The following is a 20,794-nucleotide window of genomic DNA, read 5'->3' as shown; positions in this document are numbered from 1 at the left end:
CTTCCAGAAAGGTATTTCCCTCCCAGCCTGAAGAGGGTGTAAATCCGGGGACACAGTCTGGAGAAGAGGTCCACTTTACAAAGCCTTTTTACCTCTCAGGCCTGCTGCCTGGGGAAGGCTCATCCATTAAAGAATTAATTTGCAGGGAGTGGGAAATGGGACTATGCTAATGTCTGGAAGATAGTAACAAAAGGGGAACCACCTTGCTCAGTCCATTGCTGGTTTCAGCTTAAAGGCACATATTGAAGAATTGCCGGTCTCTGCTTAAAGGCACACCCTTGGCCCATGGGTGGAGTTGAAGGTATTTCTATTTGAGTGGAGTGATTGCTGTCACTGTTGGGTATCCTGTAAACACTATCCCCTTTTTCCTTGGACGTTGAAAATCCACCCAAACTTTGCTTGAATGACTTATAGTATTGGCTGTTATTTAGTCGCCATTGGTAGACCATCTAATCCAGATCACCAATAGAAAAGCTAGAAGGACCTGTAAAACCAGCAGCTCCTTTGGAGATGAACTCCGCAGATGGGGGATTATTTGGGACTACCTTGGCTGTTTTTGTTAGATGAGTTGTGAATTATTTCTTTTTTTACTGCAGTAACCCGTTAGCAACTGCCTATTGGATGGGAAAATTGTGTGTCACTGAGACCCAAAAGGATGTCAGAAATGTGCTGCTGAAGAAGAAGCTACAGCCAGTGTCTGGCCCTTTAATCCGTTCTTAGAGTCCCTGGCACTTTAGGCCCTGCCCCCTCCCTTGCCCAATTCATCCTGGCAAAGAGAGACTCTGAGAATTAACCATCTAATGTGAATGATAAGACAGAGCTTGGGGAGACAGGGAGAAAGATGAGGAGAACTATGTGGAAGAGGGGGCTCCTATCATTACTGATCTGACACCGGCCCCAGAATTCTGATACCTTGTCAGTAGGGATGAGCTTCGAGTTCGAGCCGAACTCATGTTCGACTCGAAGATTGCCTGTTCGCCTGTTTGTTTAGGGGTGCTAATATGCAAGTTATTGTCCTAAAAAGTGTTTGGCGACCTGGGTCCTGTCCCAGGGGACATTTATCAATGCAAAAAAAAGTTTTAAAAACGGCCGTTTTTTCGGGAGCAGTGAATTTAATAATGCTAAAAGTGAGAATTCATTCATAAAAAAATAAATAAAAATAGCGTGGGGGTACCCCCAAATTCCATTACCAGGCCCTTCATAGGGTCTGGTTTACTATGCTTCAGTTTGTGAATGAACACAGTGAGTGTATTCACTGTGTTCATTTAGAAAAAAAGGAGCCGGGAAATTACATATTGACTAGCCCTTTCCCCCAGTCTCCACCCTGAAATAGAGCAGAGAAGAGAAGGGAAGTCAGCACACCGCGGAGAGGGGAGGGTGGCAACACGGGGGGAAGCCTGGGCAGTAGGAGAAGTCGGCAACCCACAGAGTGATTAGGGTGTGCCCTATGTACATTCCAGAGAACCTTTTAAATGAGCTTGAGTTACACAGAGAAAAGAGTTATGAGGATGCTATTTGGAACTACTTGGGTGTGCCTAAGCCCTACAGGTCTAAAAGACTGTTACCCACCCATGGAGATACATTTAGAGCTGTTTAGAGCTTGTGGTTGGCCCAAGCTGCCAGATCCACTTTCCATTTCCAGACTGCAAAATACTTATTTTCTTGTTGGTGAAACTCTTTTTGTGCTGCTGGATTATGTTCCTTGTGCCAATAGTGCCCCATGTTATGCTAGGATTGCTGGCTTCCCTGTTCCTGGACTACCAGTGATGTGAACATTACCTTGTGTTTGCATGGTGAGAAGCCTTGGTCACCTTTGTGATCAGGTGAAATTGTATATGGTTAATGATTTTTATGCTTTGTTAGGGTGCATCTAGTTGTAGTTATGCAGGGTATGTTCTCTAAGAAAAAATTGTTGTGGTCAAACATTACATGTGCACATCTCAAAAAAATCACAGTTATTGTGTAATAGGAATTTGTGTTATGAGCAATCTACTTATAACCCCTGTCAGAATAGGACTGAAAATAAAACTGACTGGTGTTGTAAACCATTTCCTTCTCAAACCAAAACTACAAAAAAAGAAGGCACTAAAACTATAAATACACTTAGGGTAAAAGTATGAGTGTTTTCATACAACATTTATACAACTTTCATCCAGGAGTCACACATTTTTTCAACTGAATCAAATTAGAAAATGTATCTTTGTGAAATTTGTGTTAATTTTGTGTGAAATAATTCATAAATAGACTTCTTTAACCTGCCTGGCGGTCTTCCCGAGTCTGACTCGGGGTTAGATTTTCCTGCTGCGAGCGGAAACCCCGAGTCAGACTCGGGATCGCCTCGCTAGATCCACAGGCACAAGTTACTTACCTTGTCCCTGGATCCAGCGATGCCACCGCGCTGTGTGAGCGAGTGGGACCTCGCTCGATTCACACAGTGCCTCCGTGTGACGCCGATCTCCGTTCCCTGCGACGTTACGACGCACGGGGACGGAGAACGGCGCCAAATTCAAAAAAGTAAACAAACACATTACATACAGTATACTGTAATCTTATAGATTACAGTACTGTATGTAAAAAAAACACACACCCCTTGTCCCTAGTGGTCTGTCCTGTGTCATGCATGTCATTTTATATAATAAAAACCTTTTTTTCTCCCTGCAAACTGTAGATTGTCCATAGCAACCAAAAGTGTCCCTTTATGTCAAAAATAGTTTTAGATCAGCTAAAAAACAGCGATAATAAATTATAATCACTTGCAGAATTGTGCGATAGCGATTTGTGGGGAAATTCGTCATAAAAAAAAAAAAATAATGACAGCAACAATTCTGCAACTGAGCAAATTTCAGTGATTTTGATTTGATTACATTATTGAATAATTTTTATTATAATTATATTATTATTTGTTATAATTATTTATAATTATTTATTATATTATAATTTATAATTTTGTTTTTAAAAAAATGTCATACCCGGGATGCCTATTAGAATCTTGTTTGGTCAGATTTAAGTGAGTTATTTCTAAAAATTACAGACCTACAATATAAAACGCCAAATTTCCTTGCAAATAATAGTACCGCTTTTAGCATGTTTTTTCTGACAGAATCATACCGCCAGGGAGGTTAATGGTGCTTTATAATAGGTTCATACCAACTGTCTTGTCACTGGACTGTGAGCACATCTAACGGAAAGAAAAATAATATATTACCTTTTTTGCTTTTGCCTGTCCCGTTCTTTTTTGGAGGATGAGCCCAAATGTTGTCCTTTCTCAAGTTCTTCTCCAGCTGCCTTTAATACTCTGCCTTGAACCGAAGTGGGCAATTTAGCAATCAGAGGTGCCACAAGCCAGACACCTCTCCGTTCAGATGCGCTAAAACCAGCACACAAAAATCATGCTTGTTTACATGTAGACAACTAACCATAGTTAAAGCAGAGCAACCGTTAACCACTTTTCTTCTGGGTCAATGAATTTTTTACACATATGTTAAATCCGAACTCTGGGCATATAAACTGATTTAAATACAGTATATTCCTCAATAGCCACAAATTACATAAATCCACTTTGTGTATACTAAATGCCTTTGCAGATCTAGATATTACATTGTAAAAGTAGCAGTGACATCATCACTGTGCTGTACATAGCTTGTGCAGACAGCAGAGCTGTGGGAGGAACCCAGCAGGTCCACCCACTACAGGCTGCCTTTAGAAAACTAGATGAGGACAGATATAAGACCAGTCACCCAGCACAAGGAGAAAGAGCAGCAGTGATTGGTCTTCATTACAGGAAGCTCCTGCATAGAGCCAAAGTTTCACACTGGATCACTGCGAAGATCTGGACAAATACACAAAGCACACCAAGATTTAAGTAAGACATATCTCTTGTAGTTAGACAATATTTGCTTATTATGGAGTTCCGTTTTCAAATTAACATTTTTCACTAGAAAAAACACACAAAACACACAAACATAACATAATACCAATGTTATGGTAAAATAAAGTAAAGTAAATAGATACCAAAACAGTCAGAGATTGTCATAATTGTGCGTACTCATAAAATGGCAAAATTTAGATTTGACCATGGATCATGGCCCTAAAAACATTGGCCTCTGACATTTGCGACTATACCTTACATGTGTGGTGAAATCACTTTTTAAATACACATGCAGGTCCAATGCCATGTCAGCATTCACGTGCATGTGCAGAAAGATTTGGAGTATATAGAAATGTTTTAATTGCTTTTCTTATTTGTTGCCCAGCTGTTCACAGAATTGTGGGCACAGAAACAGGGAACCAACAGCTTCTCTTTATGGGCCAATCAAGCCCCCAATGTCTCCACATCCCTCCATTGCAACTGATAAACCCTGGGAACAGCAGCACACAATTTGAACCCCTTCTCCAACATGGGCCAGCCATCAGTCTAGTAAACATACTTTAGGCAACCTGCCTACACTTACTACTGTAAAAATGATTGGGTGGCTGAAGAGCCACCTGGATCATTTTTACTGAACAGCCAATCACAGCTGAAAAAAGTTATACCAAGCTCCACCACTTTAAATCAAGTGCAGGACATTTTATAAATGGCCTATGGACAGCAAGTGGTTAAGATAGGTCATACAGTTGATTACCATTCCCAAATTACATTGTAAGTAAAAAAGCCATCATCATTAAAACATAATTACACGTTTGGGAACATGTTATATGTTCCACCTACTTTTAGAGTGGAACATGTAACATGTTCCCAATGCTGCAGTCGCTGCCTAACCCCCACCCCCCCTCCTAGCCAACATTTGTTGTCGTTAATTCAGCCAATAATTGTCTAATGGAGCATACACATGGTCGAATTATGGCCATAAAATTGGATTGTGTGTACGAGGCTTACGTGTCCACTACCTTCAAACTCACCAGAAATAATGGCTGCCGTGACAGAAGCATGTGCGCTTTTAAACATTAGACACGTGTGGTTTGTTTAGTTCCAAATTAATATTCGCACAAATTTTCAGTTATTTGGAGATTCTGATATTTTCTAATAAAGTTTAAAGGCCCGTACACACAATCCAAATTTCTGGCCATAATTGTCTGATGGACGTGTTGCGTCGGATAATCCAACAGTGTGTATGTTCCATCAGACAATTGTTGGCAGAATTAACGACAACAAATGTTGGCTGTATAGGGTGAGTGGGAAAGGGACTAAGGGCCAGATTCACAAACGAGATACGACGGCGTATCTACTGATACGCCGTCGTATCTCTGTTTCTAACTATGCGACTGATTCATAGAATCAGTTACGCATAGCTAGCCCTAAGATCCGACAGGTGTAATTGAATTACACTGTCGGATCTTAAGGATGCAATTCTAGGCCGGCTGCTAGGTGGCGAGGCCATTGCGGCCGGCGTAGAATATGCAAATGAAGACTTACGGCGATCCCCGAACGTCCCGAACGTCCCGTCGATCTAAATCTACGTAGTTTCCGTCGAGTTACGCCGCGTAAAACTAGGGCTGAGCCCTAGTTCTCTTAAGCCATGGTAAGTATGGCCGTCGTTCCCGCGTCGAAATTTAAACATCAACGTCGTTTGCGTAAGACGTCCGTGAATGGTGCTGGACGTCATTTACATTAACGTCTAAGCAAATGACGTCGGTGCGACGTCAGTTAGCGCAATGCACGTCGGGTAATTTACCCGACGTAGCATGCGCAGTACGTCCTGCGCGGGAGCGCGCCTAATTTAAATGGGACTCGCCCCATTCGATTGGGCCCGCCTTGCGCCAGACGGATTTAAGTTACACCGCTGCAAATTTCCAGGTAAGTGTTTTGTGGATCGGGCACTAACTTGTGTAATTTGCGGCGGTGTAACTTAAATCAGAAAAGTTACGTTGCGCCCGCTGGTTGTGAATCTGGCCCTAAGTGAATAACTAGTATTAAGAAATAGTGATCAGTAAATCAAATGTAAAACATGTAAGACATATGTTAAAACAAATGAAACATATGTAACGCTCAAACAAATATAAAGCCAAAATAAATAAACCTTAAAAAGATAAAGTGCTGAGTGCAATTTGTGCAAAAAACATGCATAACGAAAAAAGTCCTCAAATAGAATGTTGTATTCAAAAATCTTCAATATTGCAACAATGTAGAAACTTCAGTATTCATGTGCAAACAGCAACAACATAAAGTGCCAATGCTGGTGTCAAGTTGCCAACGTGGATATCAAATAGGAAAGTGCTCCTTTTCCAGAGGCACCGGAGGTGACGCGTGTGAGCATGCTGCTCGTTTTATGCTGATTTTTATGCACTTTATTGTGAGTACTCTGATTTGTGTTTTTTATCAATAAATATTTTAATTGGCGTATGTATCTCCCTTTGTGAGGATCGCTGCTGAGATATCAGATGGGGCCCCGCAGGGAGACTCTGTTTAGAGTCCTAGGTTAAACAGTATCAAGAGACGCCTCACCAGGAAACAGCTGGAGTGTGTGCCGCTTGTACCTAGAAAGATCTTTATATGCTGTTACCTAACAGCAGTAAGGTAAGGGGACATCCTCACTAATCACAAGGGGAAAAGGAGCACTTTCCTATTTGATATCCACGTTGGCATCTTGACACCAGCACTGGCACTTTATGTTGTTGCTGTTTGCACATGAATACTGCAGTTTATACATTGTTGCAATATTGAAGATTTTTGAATATAACATTCTATTTGAGGACTTTTTTCGTTATGCATGTTTTTTGCATAATTGCACTCAGCACTTTATCTTTTTGAGAGCAGGTTCACACTGGGGCGACTTGCGATCCGACTTCATGTCGCCTCAAGTCGTCCCAAGTCGCGCTGTAGAGAAAAACAATGGAAGTGAATGGGAGCGGTGTTAATACACACGACTCAAGGCGATCCGACTTCAGAAAAGCTTCCTGTACTACTTCAATCCGACTTGTAGGCGATTTGTACCCATTGATTTCAATGGAAGTCGCCTCAGAAGTCGGATCACTGTCTTAACTGAAGCGACTTTCCAGGAAGATAACATACATTTCTCAGGCAAACCCCTCCCTCCCCCTCCCTCTCCCAGAGCCGATTGTTGTTTTATTGGCCACTGGAAAGTCTCCTGTCCTGGAGACGACTTCAAGTTGTGTTGTAAATCTCCCCAGATCGCCCTGTGGTTCATATTCAAGTCGTGTCGGAGTCGCCTCTGAAAGTCGCGCTGGAAGTCGTGTCGCCCTAGTGTGAACCGACTCTAAGGTTCATTTATTTTGGCGTTATATTTGTTTGAGTGTTACATATGTTTCATTTGTTTTAACATATGTCTTCATGTTTTACTTTTGATTGACTGATCACTATTTCTTAATACTAGTTATATTAAATTAGTCCCTTTCCCACTCACCCTATACAGCGCAGCATTACCTCCCTTTTTTGACTATTTTTGGTTTGATACACTTTCAGTGCTGCAGCCGTATTCCCCTCCCCACACCTTGGTAGCACGGGCATACTCCATTTATCCAACAAATGTTGGCTGTTCATGCTCACCAACTGTCTGACAATAAATCTATTACGTTGTGTTATCCGATGGTGTGTACACAAATCCGTCCAACTAAAATCCAAAGTACAAACACGCATTCTCAGAACCAATGTTAAACATTAAAACAACATTAGCAGAAGTTGCCCAAAGGGTGGTGCTAAAGAGCAGAAAAAACACATATTTAGGTTTTGTTGGCTGAAAATGTTGTGCCGTCTGTATGCAAAACAAGTTCACGGCCAACGCCCTTCGGACCAAAATCCACAGAAAAGTCAGCTGGAAGTCCGATCGTGTGTATGAGGCTTAACACTGTGATTTAATTGTCACTATATAATTTCTGGGGCTACACTTGATACATAAGCTCATTTAAAGCGGGGGTTCCGCGGGAATAAGTTTTTTTTTTTTCAGATGATTCTCCCGCTGTTACCTTTGCAAATCGTGTACTCACCTGTCCTAGTATTGCAGCCACCAGCATTGTCTTTTACCCGCAAAAGATATTTTAAAAAATTCATAGATGGAGGTTTCCATCTTGACTGTGGGCAATCTGAAGCCCACCAGGATTTCCTTCCGGGATACGGTGAATGCTGACGGCCCAGCATTCACCGCTCTATCACGCGCATGTGCAGTGTTGACGGCGAGCGTCGCCGTCAACACTACACAGTTGCCATCACAACGGCCGGCGTACTGAGAAGGTCACGCCCCGTTGTGATTACACTACAGCGCGTCTCCTGGGAGTCTCGACACATCACTCCCAGGAGACATCGCGCTCAGCCGGGGAATTGTAAAGGCACGCCCACTCCCGCGGGGAAAGGATCCCTGAAACAACACAAAATGCTGCCGAATCAAGGTAAGCAATCAGATCAGTGGCGGTTCGTCCATAGAGGGCGCTGGAGCGCCGCCCCCTCTGGCTCTCACCGCCACTGAGTGAAATAACATAGATTCAGCATCCGCTGTTATTCAGATGGTCGGCGCTCAATGTCCGGCCATCTGAATAACGCCAGCTGGTTGGCTGTACGGAAATGTCTATCAAAGCCAACGGCTCTGATAGGCTTTCCCAATACAGCCCTCGGGTCCCGGAAGCTTATTCTCGGAGCGCACAGACTGTACGCCCCTTGAATAAGATGACAGGCGTCTCAGCCAATCACGTTGGCCGGTTCTGGCTACCTGTAACCTGATTGGCTGAGACGCCTGTCAGTCATCGAGGGCGGGAGAAGACATCGTGGGACGTGGATGCCTGACTCCAGTAAAGGTAAGTGCCGGGCGGGGGGGGAGAACGCAATTTACAGGGCACAGTGGGGACAATTGGCACAGCGGCGACCATTAAAGGGCACAGTGGCTGCGTTTAATGGCATGGCACAGTGGTGACAATGGATGGCACAGTGGCTGCGTTTAATGGCATGGCACAGTGGTGACAATGTATGGCACAGTGGTGACAATGGATGGCACAGTGGCTGTGTTTAATGGCATGGCACAGTGGTGACAATGGATGGCACAGTGACTGTGTTTAATGGCATGGCACAGTGGTGACAATGTATGGCACAGTGGTGACAATGGATGGCACAGTGGCTGTGTTTAATGGCATGGCACAGTGGTGACAATGTATGGCACAGTGGCTGCGTTTAATGGCATGGCACAGTGGTGACAATGTATGGCACAGTGGCTGTGTTTAATGGCATGGCACAGTGGTGACAATGTATGGCACAGTGGTGACAATGTATGGCACAGTGGTGACAATGTATGGCACAGTGGCTGCGTTTAATGGCATGGCACAGTGGTGACAATGGATGGCACAGTGACTGCGTTTAATGGCATGGCACAGTGGTGCGAATTGATGGCACAGTGGTGCGAATTGATGGCACAGTAACTGCATTTGATGGCATGGCACAGTGACTGCGTTTAATGGCATGGCACAGTGGTGCGAATTGATGGCACAGTGGTGCGAATTGATGGCACAGTGACTGCATTTGATGGCATGACACAGTGACTGCGTTTAATGGCATGGCACAGTGGTGCGAATTGATGGCACAGTGGCTGCATTTGATGGCATGTAACCATGGCTGCGTTTGGGCACAGTGAGACTGCAATTTTTTTTGTCCTTTGCGCCCCCCCAAAAATTTTGAGCACCAGCCGCCACTGAATCAGATAAAAAAATTAAAAAAACGATGGATTATACATACAGGATGGCTAGTGGTATGAATAAGACAAAGTTGACATTTAGTGTGAACCTCCGCTTTAAGGTCCGCTATACTGCCTTTAGTGCTATCTGCCTCTTACTTGTATTGTTTAAGCACAACGCATATTTTGTCACTTATTTATAAATAAATTGTGATAATTCTTCCTGAACATTTGTACTTTTCCTGCACCCTAAATAGATAAAAGGTAGTTGCAATTAGACTGAGTTACCTGAGGATGGCAGATTTCATGTTGTGCCTTGTGTTGTTAGTCTCAGCATGTCCTGCACAGTTCGCACTAAAGAGACCATTGCCCGGATTATTCAAAGTGCTGTTTAGCTCAGCAGATTGTTGGAACACTTCTATTGTTGCTTTTGCAATATTATCCAAAAGTGTATTCATCTCATTCACTGAATTAGATGCCTGTAAAAACAGAAGAGATGAATGGTTTAATAATACTGCTTTCTTCATATTCTAGCTAGTAAAACGTCATGATCCCTATTACATACAATGTTATGTGGAGTCTAGAGATAAAGTACTAACAGGTTCCTTCATGCATTGCTTGATCATCAGCTGGATCTCCAACCATGACTGCCTGAGTGTCCACTGCTCAAGATTCTAGGTAAAGAGAAATAAAAATAGGCTGTTAGCATTACATAAACCTTGGTTCTGATGGGTAAAAATGGTTAAAGTGAACATCAACTTTTTGGACTCCTCCCCCTCCGGTGCCACATTTGGCACATTTCATGGGGGAGGAGGGAGTAGATTCCTGTGTAATACAGTTATTTGCTCCCACTTTCTGGCATAGATCACTGCGGTCATCGCGGTGACCTACGCCACTTCCGGCGCCTACTTTGACCTCCCCCGCTGTCTTCTGGGAGACAAACTGGTCCCAGAAGACAGCAGGGACCAGTGAGTATGAGGAGCTCGACTCGCGCATACCCAGTAGGGAACCAGGAAGTGAAGCCGCACGGTTTCACTTCCTGTTTCCCTTACCGAGGGTGGCGGCAGCAGCAGCCGAGAGCCGACAGATCGTCTTCAGCTGCCAACACGCCCTGGACAGGTAAGTGTCCATATATTAAAAGTCAGCAGCTGCAGTATTTGTAGCTGCTGGCTTTTAATTTTTTTTTTTTTTTTTGGCGGACCTCCACTTTAAAAAACTGATAAATCCATAGAAGCACACCATGCGTTCATAAAACCACAACTTTTGGCCTAACCATTATCCAACTTTCCTACCTGTAGGATTCTCTTGATGTGAAGCTGCTGAATGTTGTCTCCTTCTAGTGTCTCTCTTATCTCATGAGGATAACATATTAATTGTAGTAGTTTGCTTGCTTGCTTATTAGAAAGAACAGGATCTAAAATGAGATCTTTATCTGTGCACAGCCTCTCTGGTTCCTTCAAGCAGTGATCTCCAACCCACTCCTAAGCTCCAATAGAGAAAAAAAATCAGTGCCGTAAAAATACAGGTCTAAATTGCTTACAGTCAAGTTCTAACTAAATCCATCAGAAAACATCTTTACCTGTTGGCAAATTGTCCTTAGAACATATTTTGCATATTCGCTTAAACTTGCGGTCTCGGTTGTGAATGGTTTTCCAACGGATTGCATGGATGTTTCTGTATTTACAATCCCGTCACTTTCTGGGACTTTATTGTGCTTAGAAGAGTTAATATTAATGCCAAGTGCAGCATCTCCTAGAAAAAAAAGCGTTAAGGCTTGCTATTAACTAGATCACCACTAAGTGGAGGTGTAGACATGGACAAAGGAGGCAAAAAAACATAAAACTGCATATTGGGTGATATAAGGCCAATGAACAAATGATCTCTGTTGCTACAAACACATTTTCAAAGTCAAAAGGTCAGACTTTCAGCGCCAGCAGCATTCTTTAATCACAGTGGAGAATATATTCAAAATGTCTACATGTCTTTGCCACAAAATACTTGATGATTGCCAAAAATGCTCTTATTTATTTCTATAAAAGGCAATTGAAAAACTGACTCAATGAGCTCAGCAGTACTAGATATCTATCATCAAAAAAGCATCAATTTCAGTGTAGATCTCTGAATGGTTTGTATCTGTATCATCTCCACTTTTCTTAAGTTCATCTCTACATTTTTTTTATGTAAAGATAGGATAGAGCACATACATACTAAAAGCAGAAAACCGCCAAACACACCTAGCATGAGAATTGCTTTGAGGACAGCAAACACGGCTCCCACTTCAATGCTGTTATGAGCAGCTGCCAAAAGATGTCTGTCACAGGAGGAAAATACAACAGGTGCTAGCTTTCCTATGGGATAAAAAAAATGACATGGTTTTATTAAATATTATAATGTGTAATTAACATTTCATTTTACAAAAGAACCTTTAATTAAACCGTAATTTATCATTTACACATACAATAAATCAGTCCCCACACACATGCAAAACTCTGCCCCTGCCTACATACAAACACACACTAAAGAGTATACATTAGCTTTGAATTAATATAGTGTTACCTGCAAATCGACACCTAAATCAATGGCTGCCACATCAATAGCCAAAAACAGTCTTCACTTCTAGTGGTGAACCTAAATAACCTAAATATTCCTTAACGTGATTGTAAAGGCTATTTTTTTTCCTTATGAAAATAATAAACATGTTATACTTACCTGCTCTGTTGCAGTGGATTTGCGATTTGCGCAGAGCAGCCCGGATCCTCCTCTTCTCCGGTCCCTCTTTGGTGCTCTTGGTCCCTCCCTCCTCTTTAGTGCCTCCGCAGTAAGCAGCTTGCCATGGGGGCACCCGAGCTGAGTCACAGCTCCCTGTGTCTATTCAGACACGGAACCCCGACCCGGCCCAGCCCCCTCTCTCCCCTGATTGGCTAGCTGACATTGATTGACAGCAGTGGAAGCCAATGGTGCCACTGCTGTGTCAATCAGGAAGGAGAATCTCGGACGGCCCGTGGACATCGCTGGACAGAAAAGGACCTCAGGTAAGTGTTAGGGGGGCTGCTGCACACAGAAGGCTTTTTATCTTAATACATTGAATGAATTAAGATAGAAAACCTTCTGCCTTTACAACCACTTTAAAGTGGTTGTAAACACTCTGTTTGAAGTTACACCTACAGGTAAGCCTAGATTAAGGCTTATCTGTAGGTGTTTGCAATATCTCCTAAACCTACACGGTTTAGGAGATATTTGCCAAAAGGAATATACCATTGTATGTGCGCCGTAGACAACAGCGCAGTTGCACTGAGAATGCCGGTTTTCTCAATGGTTAATGCCGGCTTTGACGGCTCCCGCGCGTATGTCATCGCCGCTCCAGCCAATCAGAGCACCAGAGCGGTGATACCCAGAAGTGACCTTCCGGAGAGATGTCTGTGGCCATAGGGGGAGACAAGGACATCTTCGGGGCTTTGATCTAAGGTAAGTAATTCATAATGAGCTAGTATGCTAGTCATACTAACTCATTATGCCTTTGTCTTGCAGGTTTTTATTTGTATTTTTTTTTTTCATTTCTGGGTTTATAACTGCTTTAAGGCTAAGTTCACGCTGGCATTAAAAGCAGACATTTGAGGGGGTGTTAAAAACACCCATCAATCGCCTATTCAAATGATACAATGGACAGCACACAGTGCATTAGCGTCCCTTCATTTCCAAACTGAAGCCTCATGTCTAGTCAGTAGGCGCCTGAAGCCTTTCAATGCCTCTCATTCCAGTCTATGGTAACGCAAATGCTCTGGCAGGCGTTTGCAGGGCTGTTACGGGCGCTAAAAGAAGTTACTGCTCATTTAAAATTAGGCATTTGTGGAGCGGCTTTAGCGCACCTTAATGCTCATCAAATTCTTCAAAACTGCGCATAGGGCTTGGGGAGCATTTTTAACTTGTCATTAAAAGCTTGTATACTTGCAGTCTAATGCCCATACTAAAACTCATTTTTTTTCTTTTATTTTTCTTTTTTCTTTTATAACAAGGTCACATGAGATTATCATTCAATCAAATACAACCATACATTACATTAGTCTAAACATAATATCTCTTCAGAAGGTAAACAAACACAAGTCCAAAAACATAGTTATAGCCACTTAATTTTCCACCCTACTCTTAAATACCTTCATTATCAATTTGCCCTACTTTGTCTGCTCCTCTAGATCAAAGTGTATGTACTTCAAACGTCTCCTCCCATCTGTTTCCCCGTTATCAGTATGCCCTTATATATCTAACCCCTTAGGTGGGGATCTCCCAAACTACACAGCACCATCACAAACCAAGCAACAAAAACATAAACAAACAAACAAACACAAAAAAAAAAAAAAAAAAAAGGGACCCAAATTCCTCTCTCTCTCCTTCCCCCCCCACCCGACTCATATATCCTCTCCCGCGTCCAGTCTTCCCCATCTTCGACTAACTTCTAATCAGTTGGGCTCCCTCGCCTCTCGTCCCTCTTCTGATAGTCTCCTCCCCTCTTCTGTATATATAAACTTATTCCAACTTGCCCATGTTTCTACGTACTGTTCCCTTCTGTTCCTAGACGAAAGCATCAAGTCCTCCATAGCTCCAGTTTCCCTGACCCTATTAAGCCATCTCGCTACGGAGGGAGGTCTGCTATCTCTCCACTGGAGACTTATTCCCATTTTTGCTGTATTTATCAGATGTCGGAGAACCGACTTTTGATACTCCCCTACTGGAATCTGTGAGCTATGGAGGAGGAAGAAGGCTGGGTCATCTGGAATCTGAAATTCCGTAAATTTTTGTCCTATTCTACGCACCTCCTTCCAGTAATCCTTCACCTTTACGCAGTCCCAAAATATATGTCGCAGGGTCCCCTGCTCCAGCCCACATCTCCAGCAGTTCTCTGAATTCTCATTGGAAAGTTTATGCAACTTTACTGGAGTGTAGTACCACTGCGACAGTAATTTGTAATTGCATTCCTGGATACGTGTTGATACAGATGAATATAATGCCAGAAATACTATTTGTTTCCGTTGGGCCTGTGAGAAGGTTATCTCCAGATCTCTTTCCCATTTAATGATTCCTGGAAGGACAAAATCCTCCCGGGGAGCATTCAATATTTTATACATTTTAGATCCCACTCGCTGTATTGGTTCTTCCTCATCACAATATTTTTCGAATTTTGTCAGTGGCCGCTGGAAATTAGAAGGATGTCCCAAAGTACTTAGGAAATGTCTAGTTTGGAGCGCCTGCCAAAAACTTAACTCATACTCTCCCCCTACCCTCATCAGGTCGACCATTGATGGCCACCTATCTGTTTTCAAAAAATGTGATACCTGGACTTTACCCCTCCCTTTCAAGTTGTTATATATTGCTCCGGACATCCCCGGTATAAATCCTGGATTCCCCAGTACCGGGCATAGGGGTGAGTATGTAGATGAAAATTTAGAGTTTTTGCATATTTTAGCAGCGACGGACAAGGTCGCTCCTATTAAGGGGTGTTGCTTCAACTTACTTGGTAGTAATTTATAGCACCAGGGTGCCCTACCTAGTGCCACTGGGGAGATCTGCTGTTCTACCTCAACCCACCTTTTATATTGTCTATTTCTACACCAATCTACCAACCTCGTCAGGTGGGCTGCTTGATAATATTTAGCTATATCCGGGATTGCCATCCCTCCCCAGCTCTTTGGAAGTTTCAACACCTCTTTTTTTATCCTTGGCCTTTTCCCGTTCCAAACAAAACTCATTAAAGTCGTGTCTATTTGCCGGAGAAAGGTCAAGGGTATTTTAATCGGTAGGGTCTGAAACAAATACGTTATTTTAGGCAGTATACTCATTTTCACTATATTGTTTCTGCCAAACCATGAGTGTATTCCCATCTTCCATTTCTCCATAAGCTTTCTGACAGAGTTAAGGAGGGGTGGAAAGTTTATTTTAAACGTTTCTTTTATGTTTGCCGGAATTAGGGTACCTAAAAATTTTAGCGCCGTCTTCCATTTAAATCTGAAGTTTTGTTGTATTGTAATCCGTATCTGTGATGGTACTGCTACAGTTAATGCTTCAGATTTAGTCTGATTTACTTTTAAATTAGATAGTTCTCCAAATCTTACAATTTCTTGAACCAAAATAGGTAGAGAAACATGTGGTTTTGAAATGGCAAACAGCAGGTCGTCCGCAAACGCTATTACCTTATGACTCCCCTCCCCTATCTGAATGCACTGAATATCTGGATTTTGCCGGATTCTGTTTAAAAGGGGTTCCAAGGACAGGACAAAGAGCAATGGTGACAGGGGGCATCCCTGCCGTGTTCCATTTGAAGTTGTAAATATTTTAGAGTATATCCCATTTACCCTCACCGCGGCACGTGGGTCAGTATACACGCTTCTAATCCATCCCAACATATTTTCTCCTAGGCCCACGTGACGCAGCACCGAGAACAGGAACCTCCAACTAACTCTATCAAAAGCCTTCTCGGCATCAGTATTTAGGAACACGGCAGGGATGCCCCCCTCAGATGCCCCCTGGATCAGATTCAGAGCCCTTATCGTACCATCTCTTGCCTCTCTCGTAGGGATAAATCCTACCTGATCCCTATCTATCAAATCCGGAAGCCACACCTGCAACCTACTGGCTAATATCTTTGTGAACAATTTCAGGTCAGAGTTTAACAACGAGATTGGTCTATAACTGCCGCACTCCGCCGGGTCCTTCCCCTCCTTAGGGATCACTGTAATATGAGCTAGTAAGGCCTCCTGCGGGAATGCGGCAGAATGGCCCATCTCGTTGAAAACTTTTGTCATTTGCTCACTCAGATATGGTAAAAACTCCTTGTAGTATCTAATCGTATAACCATCAGGTCCCGGGGCTTTCCCTTCTTTCATAGTTTTTAGTGTTGACTCTAGTTCCTCTATTGAGATGGGGATATCTAGGCTGGACTAAAACTCATTAACACGATTCTAATGCCCATATTAATGCTATAGGTTTTGTTAAGCATTAGAAAATTAGTCAAGTGTGAACAAGCCTTTACTCAAATGTTCACCAGATACCTGATGGACCCTAACTCAGATGAAACTGCTATGAACAAAACAACAATTTAAAAATCTTTATATTACAAATATATATTTAATACATGATGCATTTTTGTATGGAATTCTGGATCTTCTAAAGAGAGCGCACAGCAGTTTGGTGATTATATCTCTTGGAAGGGGGAGCTTTTTGGACCCATTCAGCTATGAGCGTAACTTAAAGCAATGTTTCTCAACTCCAGTCCTCAAGTACTACCAACAGGTCACGTTTTCAGGATTTACCTCAGATGAAACAGCTGTGGTAATTACTAAGACAGTGAAACTGATCAAATCACCTGTGCAAAAAAATGGAAAGCCTGAAAACATGACCTGCTTCTGCTTCAACACACACATTAAAGCGCCTACCTCTTCAACATGCTTTTATGATGTGTTTTTATTGCTTCGTTGGTGCTTTGATGAAGCTTTGGTGGCATTTCGATTAAGCTTTGGTGGTGCTTCGGTGAACCTTTAGTGATTCTTTGTTGATGCTCTTTTGAAGCTTTGTTGAAGCTTGGCAGATGCCGTGTGTGTGTGTGTGTGTGTGTGTGTTTGTGTGTGTGTGTGCGTATCTCTTACCTGCAATTTCTCCAAAACAAAGCAAAGCTGAATTAAAGCCTCTTTAAAGCTTCAGGTGCTTCAAGCGAGCTTCAAGGGAGCTTTGCCATACACTTCTATGGAGGCTTTGAAGACCCTTTGATTCACACTACATGGAGTATAATTTTTGAAGCAAAGCTGAAGCAAATCAGGTGTAAACAGGACTGTAAGCTAACCATTTTATTTAGTGACAGGAGCTTTGACTGGCATTCGGAGAGCTTTAACAAAGCCTGTCTGAAGCCTTGTTTTGAAGCAAGCGTAAACTAGTCCTTATGGGTTAGACTGCAGGGGGAAAGTTCAAAACGAATCTTAGAAAGTATTTTTTTTTTTTACTGAAAGTTTAATTGATGCTTGGAATAAACTTCCAGCAGAAGTAATATGTCATTCAACAGTAAGTGGATTCCAACATTCCTGGGACAAACATAGATCTATACTCACAAAAAAGTAAAAAATTAATTATATATATATATATATATAGAGATCTATCTATCTATCTATCTATCTATCTATCTATCTATCTATCTATCTATCTATCTATCTATCTATCATTCTATCTATATTGTAAGATGGGGGTTGTTAGCTCTCGTGGTAGATACATTTTTCCAGTGATTCAAGCCAGTCAGGAACTATATTTAAGGGCATGGTAGCCCATTTTTTATAAAAGGAAACAAAATAAAAGTCCAAACAAAGGTTTCCCACGCAGGGGGTTCTTCTCCATCAAATACACAGAACAGAACAGAAAATGCTAGCCCACATGGCTCTCTGTAGCAGTACTTCTGCACTTTATCCTGGTCAGCCAGACCAGCGGACTCTTCAATGTAGACAGCTTCCCTTTAGCGTCTACATCTCTGCCTCTTGCAGTCACCAACATTCTGGCTGTCTCTTGCAGTCACCAACATTCTGGCTGTCTCTTGCAGTCACCAACATTCTGGCTGTCTCTTGCAGTCACCAACATTCTGGCTGTCTCCTACGGCCTCTCTGACTTCTGGAGACCTGTTTCTTAGTGTGGAACTGTCTCCAACTGGGAGCCATGAGGTCTTCCCACACTCTCATTATAAAGGGCTGTGCTCACCTGAGCACACACCCTGCTGATCATCCACAAAATCTGGATACAGGGTTGGAGATCCCGTCCCACCCCAGACACTGTGGAATCTCCAAACTACAGAGCCCCATGTCAAAATACCAAAACCTGGAGAAAGCTGCAAAAGCAGTCTTCTCCAGTCCACATCTACGCTCTGTAGTCTTGCACCTCGCAAATGTGCATACCCTGTGTCCAGCAAACTGTGTCTAGCTCCTACTGTCACATATGTATCAATATATATATATATATATATATATATATATATATATATATATATATATATATATACACTGTATATATAAATGTAAAAAGACTCAGTGGACCACTTGCTATTTTTTCTGCTGCCACTCTTCTATGTTTCTGTGTAGGTGGTAAGTTCTGTAGTAATGCTTTAACTGACTTGTGCATGCACAAGTGTTATGCCATTCAAGACCAGCCAATTAGGACCTCCTGGGATGTTAAACTAGAAAAAGACTGAATGAAAGATAGCGGCTGTGGTGATAAAGTGACGATCGTGAGATCACGTACGTGACAAAACTGGGCAAGGGCGCTTTGAGAGGTAGCTGTACCATTATGTTAAAAGCCCACCCAACACAATGTGGACTGTTAGTTACTGTTTTACTCAGCTAATGGTTTCAAAACTTTTTGAGTGACTAATCTTAGCAGTTCTGCCACCACCCGTACTTTATTTGCTGTATGATTGTACCGGTAAATGACTGAAAACTGCCAGGCAATTGGCATTTTTTGAAGGAAGCCAGCAATGGCAGAGATTCAGTATGCGTTTCCTTTAATGTAAGCACGGGTTCATTATATTGGATTATACCTCACTTCATTTTTCAGGCTTGCAGGGTCTCTGTACAATTTATAGTTGTTTAAAAAATAAAAATAAATTATCAGTGTAACTAATAAGTGTACATAATCATTTATTTCTACATCTACCGGGCCCTTTTCAACCTTGTTCCAAAGCCATAATTATTGGCTTAGAAAAAGGTGTCTCCTGATCACTCATCTGTCATTTTAACAGCCTCTTTCAATAGATAACACCTACAGTACTGCATCAGTTAAAATGCATTTGACATGCTAAATATCACTTAACATAATTGAATTCCATTTTTACTGTGCTTGTCATAAAATCTAGACAAGACTTTATGGATGACAGTAAAATATTTAAAACACTACATTAAAAGTACATGTACAACTACATTTAAACTGTCTAACAAATGAGCCTGTATTTGGTGGGACTTTACTTTGCAAGTCTTTTTTTATTTTATTGATTATGTTATTTTAAAAGCACAGTAAAATTATGTATTTTTGTTTTTATTTTCCATTGAGTGACACAGGAATTCTGAAACAGTCTACTGTACGTTCACACACAGGAGGTAGGGACACTGGCAAATTAAGAAAATGTCCCTTAGGTAACCTCACCTCTGTCATGCCTTATTTTTTACTAGAATGCTGAAAAAAGTCCAACTATACTTTAGATAGCCTTTTATTTTTAAATATTTCCTTTTTTATTGACTGCAATCACAATTCTTGATACATCTCTAAACTTTTTTCCTTAAGTGACTTCATCCAAAATTTCCAAAATTGAGCTAGTCTTTACAAAGCAGAAAGCTAGATTAGCAAGTCATCAGAAACAGCTTTGGAAGCTGTAGGCTGAAAAATTGTGGGGCTAGCCTGGAATGTGACTTTGGCACACTTGGCTGTGCAATGGGATGCTTTCCAGACCATTATTTACTGTGTGAGTTAGTCAAAGAGCACTTTCAAGGTCCAGAGCCATGACACAGTCTCTGGTGTGACCCAATTTCTGAAGACTCACTTAGTGAGTAAGGCAAGTCAGGCTGCAGCTCCAGGAGCTACCTTACAGTTGGTGCTGTTGGAGGCCTTTTCAAATTTCCCAAGACAGCTGATTTCATTGCAGTGAGGGTTAACGCTGAGGAAAGTTAATGGAACCAAGCATTTATGTAATTTGCTTGCTAGAATTTTACATGTGTGCACTTTGCCCTCGTTTTCCCGCCATTAAGCATAGAGAATCATCTCCCGTGTGCTGGTCCTGCTCCTGAAGTTCCATGTGGATCATCCAGCCCCTATTCTTGTTCCACTGCCAGCCTACAGTGACTTGGCTATCTTCAGCTGCCTGCAGTCATCATCAGCTGTTCGAGATTGTGAGTATACCTTGCCTCACTTTGGGCCTAGTTATTTTCAGCTGTCTACAGTAATGCAAAATGTCCTCTCAAAGAGGCATAGAGGACAGTCCCACTGCTAAGGGTGACTTCAGCCCACACTCTCCTGCTGGCTCTCAGGGTGTTAGCATTGAGCAATGAGCATGCTGATACGAGAGAGCAGAGAGACAGAGAGATGAGAGCTCCTCAGTGTGCTACGTCTCCTTTGACTGTCCAGTCAGAGGCTGGGGGAGGGACAAGACCTGCAACTGCCTTTTTCTAAAGAGCAGC

At 42.2% G+C, this 20,794-nt stretch overlaps 1 protein-coding gene across 1 annotated transcript in view; it reads right to left on the bottom strand.

The window, feature by feature from the left end:
- LOC120936656 (mediator of RNA polymerase II transcription subunit 12-like protein) overlaps positions 1-11,960 on the bottom strand; it is a 96,122-nt gene extending 84,162 nt beyond the window's left edge. The window contains exons 1-6 of the mRNA XM_040349163.1: positions 11,843-11,960; positions 11,188-11,360; positions 10,901-11,089; positions 10,208-10,282; positions 9,897-10,087; positions 3,206-3,367 (exon numbers count right to left, since the gene is read on the bottom strand). Of these exons, the coding sequence (XP_040205097.1) occupies positions 3,206-3,367; positions 9,897-10,087; positions 10,208-10,282; positions 10,901-11,089; positions 11,188-11,360; positions 11,843-11,849 (797 nt within the window). The 5' untranslated portion in view covers positions 11,850-11,960. The remainder of the gene's footprint in view (positions 1-3,205; positions 3,368-9,896; positions 10,088-10,207; positions 10,283-10,900; positions 11,090-11,187; positions 11,361-11,842) is intronic.
- Positions 11,961-20,794: the final 8,834 nt, after the last annotated feature.

The sequence above is a fragment of the Rana temporaria genome, chromosome 4 (assembly GCF_905171775.1).
Source record: "Rana temporaria chromosome 4, aRanTem1.1, whole genome shotgun sequence".
NCBI classification, from domain to species: Eukaryota; Metazoa; Chordata; class Amphibia; order Anura; family Ranidae; genus Rana; species Rana temporaria.
Note: the sequence above shows the minus strand (reverse complement) of the source record. Positions and strands in the feature narration are given on the sequence as shown.